The sequence below is a fragment of the Anopheles nili genome, chromosome 3, assembly GCF_943737925.1.
Source record: "Anopheles nili chromosome 3, idAnoNiliSN_F5_01, whole genome shotgun sequence".
Classification (NCBI taxonomy): Eukaryota; Metazoa; Arthropoda; class Insecta; order Diptera; family Culicidae; genus Anopheles; species Anopheles nili.
Window position 1 is genome coordinate 56,927,801 of NC_071292.1, and position 16,206 is coordinate 56,944,006.

Genomic DNA, 16,206 nt, shown 5'->3' on the forward strand with positions numbered 1-16,206 from the left:
AATCGTTTTTATAGGTTTTTCCAACAAATTCTCCGAAGGCACGTAAACAAGACTGTTTAAAGTCCTTTTATATATTCAAACCCATTGGGAATTGGTCCCTTTTCTCTTCCCATGATCTAGCTGATCCATTGGAAGAACAATGTTTTCTCAGCTTATTGTACAAACGATTGCAATACTCATTCATGCAAATGATGAAACAAGCAGATGATACATCACAATATTTTCCTGTATTAGTAGTGAGTGTCTCTTGTACGCTGTAGACTCTACATGCTGGTGTAGAGCAGCGGCACTTGGAATTTCAAGATCATTTCGGATCGCAGTTCAGCGGCAGCAGTTACCTAGAGCTAAGCTGAAGATGATCGCGTACATTTCGCTTCTGTTGACGATCATTTTGTCGCTCAATCCCAGCACAACCGCTACCGCCCACAGTAACTCCTTCGATGGTGAGTGTGATCGGTTTATGCTGCAGCGATCGCGTGACGTGATCCACATTTTTTGTCCGTTTGCTTCCAGCAATAAAAGGATGCCTTCAGTTCGACGATGTTCCGGGCTACAATGACTCGCAGATGTACTTTGCGACGAGCAGCTTCCGCAACGTGGGTCACACCAGCAACTCGCGGTACTTCCGGATCGGCATCGTAGGTGCCAACGATGGACATATCCGTTTCGGGCGATCCGCGTACCCGTTCGACGAGACCGTCATAGAGCTTGTGCTGAGCGGGTGGAGTAACACACAGTCCGTGGCTCGACGGCAGACACGTCGCCGGAATCAGAGCTTTAACAATGTGCTGCTGAAGGAGGCTTCCACGCCAAAACTGTTGTCCAAATCGCGTCCGTTCGTGTTCCGGATGGAAGTGTTCGACAACGGGCGTGTTCAGCTGACGAAGGATGGCGAACGGTATCCGTTTTTCGAATACAACGACACCCAGCCCGCGATTAGTCCGGATTATATCGCGTTCACCAAGTGGGACGTGGATATGATCTATTTCTATGATTGTCCCCTGAATGAGGATGGCGTGAGTGGAAATGCAAGCGAGGACTCGGTGCTTTTGCGGTGCAGCTTAGCATAAACCCGCACGGGGACAACGAAGAAGATCTTTGGTGCGAATGAATTTAGGATGCACCCACTTATGGTGTAAGGGAACAACAAAGGAGTGCATTTCACCCAATAAACTCTGCTGATATGTCAGTAAAAGGCGTAATTTCGCGGATTACTATCTCCTCTTGCTCAACCTCTGACCCACGGGGGATTTGGTTCTGTCTCTGAGTTCCGCGAAACAAATATCACACAAATCCGCGTTGTGTTCGTGCGTGGAAATTCCGGTCGTTAAACAAACTCCCGGGAGTTCTGGGGCTTTGGCAAACCGGTCTATCTCTTCGGGTGTGTATGTTTACGTTTCTGGCTCCAGCCGACTGGATGCCGGCGAAACAGCTGATTTGAGCTGGATCGACCGCAACACTAACACGTGCAGCCTCACGACGCACGTCACTTGTGTGTGGCTGTGGGGATTCCTCTTTGGGATGCGAGCCAATCATGCCTACGATCATCAGTAAGCTTGATACCGCCGCTTTCGTTGCCGTAAGACAATGTTCCACTCCATTCGAGGTTAGTCAAGTGATCGGCAGCAACATGGCGTGTCGCCGGTGGAGCGTTGTGTTGCTTGCAATCGCTGTTCTTTCGGTGGTGAATGTGGAACTGGGGGCTTCCCAGCGATGCGGACAAGTGCAGGTCCTGAAGCAAGGACTTATCTTCGGTGGTACGAGTTCCTCTCCGGGCATGTGGCCATGGCACGTAGCTCTGTTCCATCGGGAATCGATTAGGCGAACGACCTACAAGTGTGGTGGTACCATCATCAACACGGACACCGTGCTGACGGGTAGGTTAATGACGCCATCAACCGCTCAAAGGCCGTGGCCACGCAGTCTGATACGTTCGCAACCCTTAATCTACGTTCCCGTTTGCATTGTAGCTTATCATTGTGTCCAGGAAAACCAGCGTCCAATCGCGGCGGGACGGCTGGTGGTTCGAGCAGGAATATTTGACCTTGACGTCGGTGGTAGTTCCGTGCAGGAAAACCGAGTATTTGACGTTATCTCGCCACCGGGAGCAAGCGCACGCACCTTCAACGATGACATTACGATCCTGAAGATGCAAACCCAGTTCACCTGGGACGACTACGTGCAGCCCGTCTGCATTCAAGGAGTGTCCGAGGACATCGAGCGGCTCGTAGGCACGTTCGGGACGGTGGTTGGGTGGGGCTGGACCGAGTACAATTCCACCTCGGCCACCCTGCGCCAAGCCAGCGTTCCGGTGGTAAGTGCCGAGGATTGTCTGAAAAGTGACCGGAACCTGTTCAGCCAGGTCCTGACGACGAAATTGTACTGTGCCGGCAGCCGGAACGGTACCTCAAGCTGCAACGGTGATAGCGGCGGTGGCATGTTCTTCAAGATGCGTGGCTACTGGTTCCTGCGCGGCGTGACGTCATTTTCCGCGGTGGACGAACAGCAGGCCAATATCTGCAATTCGCGCAGTTACGTCGGCTACACCGACGTCGCCAAGTACGTCGAATGGTTGCGCGAGAAGGGCGTTCGTTTCGAGGATCCGCTGGAGCAAACGGTAACGACGCGAAAACCTGTTCGAGGAGACGCCAACACGGCGCTACTGCGGCTGTCTGTGGATCCTAAGACGAAGAAGTTTCTGCAGCAGCATAAGGGCAATGTATTGTTGAGAGTCCAATTGAACGGACGCCGGGTGGAGAGCTTGTTTCAATAAACGAAGGAGGGAGGAGCTGGACGGGATGCGCAACAGAATGTGACCTTGTGGTTGTGCCGGTGGAATAATTCGAAACGTTTGAAATAATTCGATTCGGAACAGGTTTAGCAGGTTTTCTACCACGCCACCGCGTGGTGTCATCCCGTTTTAAATAATACTGTTTGATCTACTCTTAGAGATCGTTGTTGGCCCTCTTTTCTGTAAGGCCTCAGTCGCTTTCCGCTGGTGCTCGAGTCAAGTTCAGAAGAGCGGCCTGATGTCGTCATTTTCGCGCAGCTTCACTGTGTTGGCCACTCTGATTGTGTGCATTTCCGCTCAATTTCGTAATCCATTCGAAGGTAAGCAAACACTGTGTGCGAAAGAAGTCCATCTTCTCAGAGTAAAGCTTCGTGTGTGCATTTTTAGCGGTTCGAGGATGCCTACAATATGACACCGTGCCTGGGTACAACGACACGCTGGAGTATTTTGCGACAGACAACTTCCAGCACGTCGGTCGCACTCATAATTCCAAGTACATCCGTGTCGGGATGGTGGGACCCACGGATGGGATCATCCGCTTCGGGAAATCACGCTTTCCCTACGGCGACAGTGTTAGCGAAATTTGTGAGTTCACTGGAGACCGATCAGGGGGATCTTACGATCGTCCCGCCATAATGCATCTTATTTGGGCGTGCTTTTTCCTGTAGGTCTCTCGGGGTGGTCTAACCAGAAGACGGAGGTTAATCGCCATACGCGCACTAGTAACAGTGAATACGTGAACACCCCGCTGAAGATCACAATGACGCCCAACGTTCTGTCTAAGACGCGCCCTTTCATGTTCCGGTTAGAGGTGTTTGACAATGGTAACGTTCAGCTGACAAAGGATGGCGAAAAGAGACCGTTTCTGGAGTTTGACGACAATCACAGTAGGCTGGATTTGGATTACATTGCGTTCACCAAGTGGAACCATGAGCTTTTCTACTACTACGACTGCCCGCTGGAGGTGAATTCGAACGGTGCTGATGAGACGGTGCTACTTAGATGTAATTTAGCGTAGTTGCATTAGCAGTTTTAATGCATTTTTCAAATTACAAACGATCGTCATACAAGCTATACTATTGAATGAAATTTAGATGACCATAAAATGTTTTTTTTTTCGAAATTAATTTGTATACATAGTGCGCCATGTTTTTTAGAGGTTTTTATATCTTCAACCCTACGATACGTACGGGACAGGAAACGTATAAAATAACACCTTGAAAGGCATGTTTTTTGGGCGATTCAATTAACCACTCAAACACATAACACCATGTGGCAAGGTACGCATCAAGCAACATGTATGTCTCTAGCGTCTGGCTGCAAAAAAAGAAGCACAAACAATTGAGACCAAAATCATACACTTGCGTGGCTTCACGGACCATGAAAAAAAAGACGCCTTTGACGCAAAGCTTTCCTCCCCACCTGTCTGCAAGGTCCATCCGACAAGACAATCGGCCACCACTCCTGGTTCTTCGGCGTCCGTCAATTGGTTCCGTTCGGTTGAAAGAAAGAAAACCCTCTTCGGCAGCAGTAGCACAACCTTAGAACCTTGGCAACACTAATTTTCACCCGGCCCTGCTCGGGGGAGGCGTGCCGACTTCCGAATGGGTGGGCACCCAAAGGTGGAACGACGTGGCGAATGTCTGATTTTACGGCACACCTGAAACGGAACCCGTTCCCGAACAGCCAGGGGCCCGGTGGCGCAGGTTCTGGTGGTGGCAGCATATTTATGCTTTGTGTGTGCGCGCCTGCGGTCATTGCTGTCACCGGCGGTGGTGATTTGCTGGACGCATCCTCAGTCGACCGCTGGCAACGACGGGCGAGTGTTTGCTGTGTCCAGCGAGCCCGGAATGGATTGGAAAACAATATTCTACATTATTCCTTCAATCATTCACCATCGTTCCCGAACGCTAGGCGTAGTTTGAGTGGTTGAAGTGAATCGCGAAAGTCGCATAAATTCTGTTAAACATTCGAAGCCTCCAGGGCAGTATGGCCGGCTTTATGGATCACTTCCTGATACTGCTGCACACCTGTCACGTTTATTGCAGTGCTGCAATCGACTGGTTGACCGGGTTCGGACGGAAGTGCGCCGACAGGACGGATGTAGTTTGGCAACACGTTCTCCAGAGGGTAAGTACGACCGTTCTAGTCCCGAAACCCCTCATTACGACACGTGCGTTACATGGACGAATGAATCTGCCCGAATCGATGCGATGAAAAGGAAAGTTTTCACCGGGTTTGTGCCCATTAGAAAGTGAATTTTCAAGCCCAATTGTAAAATAAGCAAAGGCGCTGATGGTCCGTACCGTGGTGGATATTTTTCCATAGCCCCAGCGAGACCGGAGCGCGTGCTTATGCCGGGTTTGCGTCCGTGTGTGCGTTTTGGAGGAAAAGTAGCGATGATTATTAATATGCCGATAGCGGTGGCCATGCCCGGTTATTTGGTGTGCTGAGGACCGGTACCAGTACGTACAACACCGTGGCGGTCCCGGAGGGAAAATAATGAATTAATCAGTCAATTGATTAACACATTAATAATATGAGCGGGCGCGATTTGGAGGGGGATCCAATGGCTTTAAACTTTCTTCCCAACTTGCATTAATGGTGGCGAGAGGATAATGCGTGTAGAATCAGTCTTTTGGTTATGCGCTATCCAATCAACTACTGCACTGGGTTGCAGGTTCGAACTTTTTTCGTTAAGTGTTCCCTCAAATTTTGAAGGTGATTCATGCTTAATTGAACTATACAACCCCATCGCTTGCCCTACACAGCGCCCATCGCTGATTCCAGTGGCTGGAATCGAGATGGGCGGTAGAGCAACGAACTTTATAAGCGAAACAATTCGTGATTAGCATATTTAGCAAATGCCAGAGCGCGTCCCATAATCGCTGGCCTTCACCGTGACCGCCGGCGGGTCATATTGGCGGAGTTTAGCGGGGTGACTAAATGGTTTCCGGTTTTTCTCGCGAGAGTTATAGATTTCGAGAGGTTTCAGACATTTTGTATCGAGAGACATCAACTGTCAAAATTGTAACGTTAATAATTTAAATTACTATAGAGGAAAAAATCGTGATAATATCTCAAGAAGAGATAGATATAAAGCGCAACATATATGGATTAGGTGTATACGTTTGTAGATGATGATGATAAATGTAAGAACAACGGCACAACCGTTGTAAGATTACGTCTAGACAGTGTTATTCTGCCGAAGGCAGCAAATTTAAACAAAACAAAAAAAGGAAAATTTACATACCAGTTCTAGCGCCAAATACGGTGCAAAGCCATTTGTTGACGCATGTATTACACCCCCGTTCCGGACACTCGAAAACGAAGAGAAGCAAAACGTCGGGATCGCTTTCCACCCTCGCGCAGCTGCCCCGGTGGTCCATCCATCGCTGGTCCAGCGTGTGTGTTTGTGTGCTCCCCTTGGCATAAGCATAAAGCAACATTGTTCGCTGACCGAACCAACAGTAGCCCCGGTGGTCAGCTAGTGCGCATCCGACTGGCGATCAAAACACAAAACTCCCCAAGAGGAAAAACCACACCGCCCTGCCCGGCCACCACCTTCTGGCCAGCAGCAAGCCGACCGTGCGTCTCCCCTTTTTTCCACCACGCCATCGGGCGCTTTAATTCGCTTTTGCGTGGGTCCGCAAGCCGGGAAGGGGCACGTTTTTGTTCGGCTGCTGCTTCGGCTGTTGTGGAAAACCATCGGACCAGGTCGAGCAGAGAGAAGAAAATAGAAAAAAAAGGCAAAACTGGGTGGCGCCGCCTGTTTCGATGCGATGCTTCTCCGCGCGCGCACGGTCGATTCAGTTAGCGATTTGATGTACGCCACGGACGTCCACGGACGGACGGATTCGCGCGAACGATAGTGACGCGACCGCGCGGCGTGCTGTACGGCTTCACCGACGCGTGCTTTACCGGCAGAAAAGAGGGCCATTGCGCTGCCCTACGCACGGTACGATCGATTCACTAAATAACACAAGACGCACAATACAGCGACCACGGTAAGGTGCAGGTGGTGCACACCAAAAAGAATCACAAAAGAACACCTTCACTGCACTGCACGAAGAACGCATTGCACGCGTGACGATCGAAGCACGCCATGACACCATTTTGAAGTGACAGCCTCGAGCGAGTCACCTGTTTTTTTTTGCGTTCATCCGGTTCCGAGCCACCCTGTCGCTGAGAGTGACATATCGTTGATCAATCGCCACAGTGCGCCGGTGGTAGTGCTTTTTGGGATGAAAAGAATCTAATTTGTGCCGAACTTCCGCCCAGTATGGGTGCCGTTGCCCCTCGCCTCCCTTTCCCTTACGTACTTTCTTTCGTGTGCGTGCTGTCAAAGACACCGAACGCGTGGTGTGCGAGCGACGGAGCGTGCAAGGCTTCTCCATCGTCGGTGTGGTGCGCGGATCCTGTAGGTAAAAATCAATTAGTCGCCGGGTCGGGTAATCGTACCGGCACCTACCGTGACGTTGCGAGGTGTCGGGTGAGTTTTCACGGTTCGAAGCATACGGCTCGCGGACTCTCGAAGGAGTTGCCGCCACAAAAGCAGCAAGCAACAGAACAATAACAAAAAACAAAACTTACCGCTCCTTCTGCGCGGCCTTCTCGGTGTGATGTCATAGGCGCGCGCGTGTGTGTTGTGCACTTGCGGGTTTTTACTAATCCAAACCCTGTTTAGTACGCCGTACTGCGGCTAATCTGCGGATTGTCCGTGCCTGCTTTCTTCAGTTTCTGTTCTCGTGGGTGCGCGTGCAAATGGGTGCCCGGGTCAGCGACGTGACGGTGCATTTCGTGCTCATTAATGTATTGGCAACGCACCGGCGAAGGTGTGTGATGGGTTTTTTCTGCGTGCACAGGGTGGCCTCGACTGCAGGTGCCCACTTTAATTGAACCTCCATCAAACTGACAGATGACGACCGGATGAAGCGTTCTCAATGACAACAGAGTAGTGCATGAATGGGGCACTCGATAGCAACCTGGTGACTAAGTACGATCCTTTCAGTAGCCTGCGTAAGTGTGCGTTCGTTGGGAGTTGCTCCATCCGGTAGGCGTTTGGCGGTGCTAAAATTAATCCACATCAATCCGATAATTATGATTGCGCGCAGTGAAAATATAGGTTATGATAAGTGTTTACCGTGAATCCGATGGCTACGGTCAAGCAAGTGGCCGAGGCAGCGGTGCGTCCGCATTAGCCGAAACCGCATCGCAGTGCCGTGTGGTGAAATGTACGTGATTGTGTGTGGCAGTGCGTGCGTACCGAAAAGTGTGGATTGTGGCTTAGCGAGCAAAACAAAATAAAAAAGAAGATGTGAGCAGCGAAAAGGAAATGGCGCGAAAATTTGATAGAAATATCGAGAGAGGCAAATAAAAGGAAAGGCCGTGGGCAACGCGTGCGCGGGGCGGCCAATTTACGGTGTGGCGCGCATTGGGCAAATTAGCGGTGAAAGAGAAACGAAGTGAATTCGGAAAAGCGCCCACCGGGAGTGATAGTGGCGAAATGCGGCGTGATTAGTGCAATCGGTGGGCATTTTGCCGGTGTTTTGGCTGATAACGTTGCGTTGCCCCGAAAGGGCCGCGATCGTGTGTGCGACGGATGAGTTGGAAAGGAAAAATTAATATAAGTACAAGTGAAACAGAAGCAAAAAACTTTAATCTCAATCAAAACCTAAAGTGTAAGCGGTTGATTGAGCTGGCGCTACGTAATGGATGTTTGCTAAGAAAACTCACTATTGCGAAATACGTGCGAAGTACCGTAGCAGATAATAGCTAAGCAAGATGGCGTACGTAGTTTGGCGCGTGCTTTTGAAGCAATATTCAAAGGTGCGGCTGGGCATTCAGCGAAACCCATCGGTGGAGGATGAAGTGAGTTCGATCGACGCTACTCTTGGTGATGGACTAATACTAGCTTTAGAGTGAGGCTTAAGTAAGCTTCCTGCCACTATGCTAACACTTTATTTCGTCTCCTGGCGTAACGATAGCTCTTCCTTCGCTTAAATGCACAATTTATTAAACACTTTTAAACAATTTACGGTCTCCATTCCGCCTCCATTACGGGATTCGCACATGGGGCTGCGATCCCGGAACCACTGCCCCAATTCGGGCATCATTGCTGCGCTTAATTGGTGAAATGGCAAACAGCTCGTCCCAAACCGAGCTGCACCGCAAACTGTCTTCTCTTCTGTGAGGCCTTACACAGCAAGCGCGGGCGACAATTATGGCATGTATTTTCTCCTGCGCTGGTGCAGCGAATTTTGCGATCGCCAGCGATCACCAGTCATCACTTTACCTGCGAATGGGGGGTTCGCAAGGTTAGCATGAGGGTGCGCAATTAATACGCGGCGGCAGAAGTTTTGCTTCCGAAAACCCATAACCTAATATCCAATTTCACGGCCGTGGGCACCAAGCCGCGCGCAACGCATGAGAGGATTCGCTCTTTTCCACAGACCCCTTGGGGCTTGCTGCTCATTTCCGTGCGCTCTTGCGGTGCTTTGCGGTTTGCCTTCCATGGCTGAAAGAAAGCGCCGATGCAGCGGCGAGAGAAGGAGAGCGAGAGAAAATTAGGGGCGGAAAAGCTTGCTCGGTTCGGACAAACGCATGGACACTTCTGGCACTGGTAGAGTGGTGGGACTAATAAAAAGAAAAAGAGAAAAAAAACATCAATAAGAAAACCACACATTCCACCCTACCATCGCGAGACGCAAATGTGCACTTTCCCGCCCAATCGAGCTGAAATGGAAAGATAGTGAAAAACAATAAGTAAAGCCTGTGGAGCAAAAAAAACTCTCCCTCACCAGCGCGTGCAGAAGATGCAAGTGAGAAGATGCTTGCGTATGAATGGGGCCGCCTGCGCGTACCACGTGCGATCTGACCATGTGGGCGATCCGCGCACCATGCTTGGACTGCTATTTGTTTGCCGTCCCCAAAAATGGGACCGAAATCATCTTCGCTCAATTTTAGGGCCATTTAATGGGTCCACGCCGCATGGCCACCCTAATGGTGATGGGGAGTGCACGCGGTGGACGCCCGACTCGGCAATGGATTTATGATTTCGATTTCATCCTCCCGGGGGTTGATGATGGTACGCCGGTTTGTCGTTTTGTCGTGGCCGCTCCACCAGTTAGAAAGTGCGGATGTGAAACGGTACGAGAGCCACCCAATGCTGGAAGGTACCGTCAGTCGTTGATTTTGTGGTTCAATTTTCAAAAACAATGTCCAAAATCAAATGGTTCGACTAACGATACTAAAATTGCGTTAACCCCGATTTGTCGTAAATTGCTGCTCGTCGTTCCTTCACGTGTACTATTTTCACTTAACCTTCTTATGATCTATCCTGCAATCACGCAGAGAGCTTAGCCCTCAAGGTTGGCTTTTGGAAAATCAATTTTAAAACCTTCTGAACCGCTCGAAACAACCGTACATTTCCAATCCGGCTGATGGATCGCCCAATCAGAACACCAAAACTACTCCCCGTAAAACGTATTATATTTCCTTCCATGAAGGGCCATTTCCTGCCTGTGCTAATAATACACAGATAATAAAGGTGTGCCCGCAGAAGTTTGTCACCGGTTGCAGCGGCATTTGGTTCGATTGAATTAGCATATTATGGCTCTTTTCCATTACGCTGATGAAGAGTGCATGTGCGATCGATGGAGCGTAGGAAAATGCTCACCCCACCCGGGGCCCGGTGAAAGAAAGTCGGGGGAAAAATTCAAGAGCATTGAGTGGAAAATGCCGCTCGAACGTGACACAGGGCAGGGCGATTGTTATGCAATGAGCATGCGGTGCATGGCGTGCCGGAAGAAAGAATGTTGCACGGGGAATGTTGTGGGTGGATACGAGGATTAGGGGGTTGCAGTTATCTGATCAGATCCCTTGCATGGCATCCACGGCTTTTTCACTCGGTGCCCAGTCACCCCGTTGGCCTTGGGGACTGAATTTCAATGCTATACCGGCGCGATCAATATATGCTGATTGTTGTTCGCGTGCGGAACGAACTGTGAGTGAAATTTTTCTTCCGCAGAAGCCAACCGACCACGGACCCGCACCACCATCACACGGTTGCCTGGTGGGGGTGACTTTTCCCACCCCAAAACGCAACCACTCCCCGCGAACCATCGATCGCGAAGCGCGCTAATGGTGGCTTCGCTGCACGCTGATGGACAGGCCAAATAGAACGGAAAGTGCTCCACACCCAAAACGGACCGCGGTCGGTGGCGTCTTCAATTTCACTGAACCGTGGCGCTGGGGTAGTCACCGAACCCCCTGGGGGGGAATTCGCAGTATTTTTCCGTTGCCGCCTGTTGGTGCTGCTATTATTGTGGCTTAGTTTATCGCCCCCCATCCCCAATAGGTCCATCGCGACGGCCCACATCGCTGTTGGGAGGGTGTAACGGATGTTCCCGGGTGGTGTGGAGGTGAAGTTGGCCACTCCCGAGAAGAAGCCGGCCACAGTCGACTGGACGGCCGGAGGGTTTCCTAATTGGACGGTGTTGTTTCCAGCAATCCTTGCAAAGGATGGTCCGGACGGCTTCTGGGTTGTGCGGGCTTGCTGGTGCGTTGGGGGTGTGATTTCATGAGCTTTCTTCTTTTTCGCAACACCCTCGTTGAGGAAAATGTTCGATTTTATTTCACCTTTCCACGCAACGCGCGCGTACTCTCATATAGTAATGGATGTTTCACGTGTGGCCAGTACCGCCATGTGGGAGCGATTGCTATCTATGGGCTGGTTTTCGCAAGGCGTGGCGCAAGTGGGTTAAGAATTTTTGCTACTATTTTTGTGATGCGGCTGTTGCGTTGATTGATGGTATCGCTACGTGTTCGGTGGAAGCCGTACATTGTGCTGTAAGTGTTCTGCTATTTGCGCAAATATAAGCCCTTTATGTGGGGTGTTTCAATTTGTATTTTTAGGTCAATTAAACAATTACTAGCGTACCTGTTTGGCACTGTTGTAACTAGTTTATGGAACCTTTTAGAACGTTTAAATTGTTATGTGCGCACACGAGTCTGATGGCCGTTTAATGCGATATATGTAATGCTCCTCAGAACTCGTTAGTTTTAGAAATATTGTGCCGTATACTGAAGGTGTACGGCGAGAAGCCTTTCAAGAGGCAAGGTCTTATTTTCAAATGACTTCTCAAGACATAATCGATACCCAACCGCTGGACGAACACACAGAACATACAAATGGCTGTGCAAACAATTTGCATCTCACCAAAAACCGAATGTTAACTCCACGATCCTCGGTCTATTTTATTTGCACTTTTAGCCACTTTCTAACGAAGGGCTCAGGGCAGTTTTCCCAGCAAACATTTTCTCACCTCATCATCGTTCCCTGTTCCACTAGGCTGAACATTCATTCTTACCGAGGGGTTCGGCAAGGAAAACAAAAGGAAAGTTTCGCCGATATTTTGATAAACGAGAGAAATCACGCTGCAACGAGCGGTGATCTCATCACGATTTATGATAATGAAGCTATCGATCGATTTTCGCACATCAACCGTTTTGTCGATGCCAGCGGCGGCGATCGGGGCGATCATGGCTGGTTGGGTGGTTGGTTGATTTGTTGGTTGGGGCGCCAGAAGGCAGATACAAAGCGAGACGCCACCCCCTTCTAAAGCCACCCCATCCGTTGGGTGGTGGGAGGAAAAATACGAAGCGCAAGTAAGCGATCGATCGAGCGCCACTGGTTTCTGCTGCTTGGGGACCATTTGCCTTACGGCTTAAATGTAGGTGAGAGTGCACACTGACGTTCATCGATGCCGTGCTATACCGTCACTTCCTTTCCGGCTAGTTGAGCGTCATGGCGTAGCGTGGAATGCGAACGTCAGTAGAGGTCGGCCTCTTTCGGATGTTCTCCAGCGCGTTGCCTGTGAGTTGGGCGAGCCCAAAGGGACTTCGTCCGGCATTAGAATTTCCCCCACCGAACTAGAGAAGATAATTTAGCAACAGGGCGCGTCCGGACGGTAGTTGTGGCGACCACTTTTAGACGCTTTTCTGCGGTCCCGTTGGGGTGTACATTTTCTAAGCGCGGAATATGAGGCTATAATGGTGCCCAGAAGTTCTGAGAACTGTGGCGGCGGCCCCATATACTTATATTTACGAGCCGCGTCTTCCGATCCGCACGGTCGGTTGGGGCGCTTATTTGCCAGCGTATGTTTTACATCTCTTTTCCACGTTCATTTCCACCGGTTTGAACGCGCGATCTCGTGCTCACCTTGTGTCGTCCGCTGGAAAGCAATTCCATCGATTGGCGGTGCGTTTATGGTCACTGGACACGTGAAATAAATGCAAAGTTTAGGAGAAAACGGTATCCATAAATCAATCGCGAACACATTCATTAAGATAATGAACCTAAAACGGCAGTACCGGGACCGATTGCTGCTCGGGCTACGGTTGGATGGCGCTTGGTTGCACCACGTTTACATGAACGAGTGGAAAATAAGGTGGTTTCGGATTGGGCCTAAAAAAGGCACTATTTTTTTATGCTACATTTTTAGATCCATCGCAAGCTGTAGAATTTATACAACCTCGCGTCCTACGAGCGCATATAAGCCGTTCTATTGCAAAATTGTTCCTTCATGATTAGTAATTGCTCAGATGACGCCGAAGGTCGGTGTGTATCGATATAAATATTGTTCGCTCCACCCTTAATGGCTCACCGACTGTGCGGCAAAGTGAGCGATCAATTTAGGGCAATTTTATCACTGCTCATGGGTCGACTGGAATCGTATACGATAATTGCAAGTTAATGTTACACTGCAATGGATCGCCGTTGTTGCAATAACAATGATCGCATGGGTGAAAGTATCGTGAAACGGTAACCTAAAAATCAGATTCCTGCCCCTAAACACACCACTGATAGCGTTTAAATGTTAAGGAAAATTAATGGAAAATATGTATTGAGTAAGTGAAGACGTTACCGTGTGATGAAGCCATGCATTTTTTCCCAGTTGAGCCTTGAATTATCGTTGGCTTACCATATCCGATTCGGGGAAACATTATTTTCCTTTCCGAACCATCACCCTAATTATCGGATAAACGTTTCATCATCCATTGTAGTGATACATCATCATTCCAAGGCACCGTTTATTGCGGACATCTTAACCCTTTCGAGCGCCGTGTATAAGTTTGCACCACCGAGGGCGCACGTAACGCAGCAATTGTATCATCTTGGCATGCACCGCATTGCAGCCCGCAATACATATTGTGGGGTTCATGAATTAAACCTCCCCAGGTTAATTAACACCTGGTGGCTTGGTGGCCTTTTGGGTGTTTTTGTGTTTTTCGCCCGTTTGACTCACGTTTCCAAACAGCGGCTCTTACCTCGATGGTGGTGGGTCGACAAACGTCGGTACACATTGTCAATTGTCGTCGAGATTGTTTGTCCACCGCACCGGGTTTGTGTGAAGAAAGGTGAACTTTTTCCCAATAAAGCAGCCTGAGTTTAATGGGGTTTTTATGATCCTCAAAAAATGGTGATAATCATCCAGCTTAATCGCGGTCGTAAATCGACACTGGAACAGCAACTGTTTGTTTTTCTCGGCGTAATGATACAGAATATTAGGTGCAGATATTTATAGGATGCTACTACTTTTGAGGATGCGATAGACCTTGCAGCTAGTTTTAGGGAACTACAGTGAAACTGTCGTCGTGATAGGGTTCATTTTAACATACTTGTAGCCAACGGAACATCGTGCCTGTTGTGACCCAAACGGATCGTGCCATGCGAGGTTTATGAGTTTATTGTGCTATTATATCGTCCCATTCAACCGTTTAGCGGGTGATGGTGGTTATGAATCATACCGTGTGATTTAGACGCGTGTATTTGGGGCAAACGGGAGCGGCTTGAAAGATTTGTCTTGTACCAAACTACGGGCTCATTATGCATAAGCGTGTTTACATGTTTGGTTTGGATCAGAACCCGTTCCATCTAGAACGCAGCAGCACAGGCTGCTACCGGCCATTCTCTAATGCCATGCAATTAGTTCCCATCTCGAGGGGTTCTTTTAACATTAGTACCGGTTCAACACGCTGTACCGTTCTATGTTTTACCGTCGAATGGAGGAAGCGAGGCAAAAACCCCGACAGCCGAATATGAAAATAATTTGATGGTTTGTTGTGTGTCGAAAAAAAAAAGAGAATGTCCCTTCTGCAACTGTACACCGGTGCAAGGAATTGCAGACGGAAAGGAGCGACACAAATATTCCCAGAGTAAGGGTTTTTGTGAGTCATGCCGCCGAGTGGCGGCTGCTGATGCTGATCATCGGGCTATGATACTAGTTAGTGGCACGCTGCAACTAGAGCACCCTCTTGGGACTGTGAAGCAGCTTGCGAAATGGTTCGCAGGGCAAGAGGGCAACTTGCGTCCATTGGACGTTAGGGCGGGTGGTTGAGCATTAGTAGCTGTGCGGCACTTCGGTGCTTAATGTGCCAACACGCTGGCACGTTGTTCTTGAACCTAATTAAGCTTTGTTCCGATCAGTCATCGGTCGGAGTGTGTAGTAGATCTGTTTTTTGTTGTTGTTGAAGTTACTGTTGCTAGCTCGTGTTTTAGTTCCGACGATGCCGACTCACATGCCCTAAACGCTAGCCATGCGAAAGGGAAAGGTGGTTACGCTGATTTACGGTAATGGTTATTGTCAATTACTACGTGCTAGCTGCTACATCCGTTTGGGATTGCAAAGCTCACGGCAGACCATGCTGCGCCCGTGTAAGCCACAGTGGGCAAACAAATTCATTAGCAGTTGGTAGCGCGAACACAATAAAACTCGATACGGCTCGCGATTGATCACGCGATTGCAATCTGCATGCTATTGTTGAATTGTTGAACATTTCCATTTCCAATTCGAATTTTCACGTCTGTTTATCCGTATTGTTTCGTGAATTAATCGCATATTAAGTTTGTGTGCTTCGGAGGAAAAACAGGGAAAGAAACGCATAAAATAATCCGTAGCCATTTTCCAACATCCTCTCTAAAAACCGATTTGTTAGTTTTGCTGCCGAAGCTCGTTCGTCGAGCAGTGCGGCCACATTCGAGCAATCGTTCGAGTAGTGTAGTCGCGTTTCCAACGGTAGCTACTAGAGGTCGCTAGTGGCATGGAGGAGAAATGCGATCCAAGAAAAAGTGATGGTTCATTTTCCGGAAAATTTTCTAGCAGCTTTTCCCTCGTGCATGGTCAGAAAAGTGTGAGTGAGAATTCCATGCGTTATGTTTACGATCATTTCGAATTTTTCACTAAGAATTACGATGTTTGCTCAATGAAAGGTGGGCTTATAAGTAACGTATACAATAGTTTTAAATTGCTCAAGTATTAATTAATTGTATTTGATGTTATTTTTGCGGGAAAATATGGATATACGGATAGGGAAATGGTAGGATATTGGAGAACATGGATATTGTGGAGTAT

The 16,206-nt window shown here is 49.0% G+C and overlaps 3 protein-coding genes across 3 annotated transcripts; all 3 read left to right on the forward strand.

Annotated features, from left to right (window-relative positions):
- The first annotated feature begins 355 nt into the window (after window positions 1-355).
- On the forward strand, window positions 356-1,127 carry LOC128726609 (uncharacterized). The gene is made up of 2 exons (XM_053820424.1): window positions 356-443; window positions 514-1,127. The coding sequence occupies exons 1-2, from the start codon at window positions 356-358 to the stop codon at window positions 1,068-1,070; spliced, it is 645 nt and encodes a 214-aa protein (XP_053676399.1). The 3' UTR covers window positions 1,071-1,127.
- Window positions 1,128-1,534: 407 nt separating this feature from the next.
- On the forward strand, window positions 1,535-2,773 carry LOC128724670 (chymotrypsinogen B-like). The gene is made up of 2 exons (XM_053818391.1): window positions 1,535-1,877; window positions 1,971-2,773. The coding sequence occupies exons 1-2, from the start codon at window positions 1,535-1,537 to the stop codon at window positions 2,771-2,773; spliced, it is 1,146 nt and encodes a 381-aa protein (XP_053674366.1).
- Window positions 2,774-3,029: 256 nt separating this feature from the next.
- On the forward strand, window positions 3,030-3,809 carry LOC128724671 (uncharacterized). Its single transcript, XM_053818392.1, has 3 exons — window positions 3,030-3,111; window positions 3,179-3,376; window positions 3,460-3,809. Exons 1-3 carry the CDS (start codon window positions 3,030-3,032, stop codon window positions 3,807-3,809), a joined length of 630 nt encoding a protein of 209 aa, XP_053674367.1.
- Window positions 3,810-16,206: the final 12,397 nt, after the last annotated feature.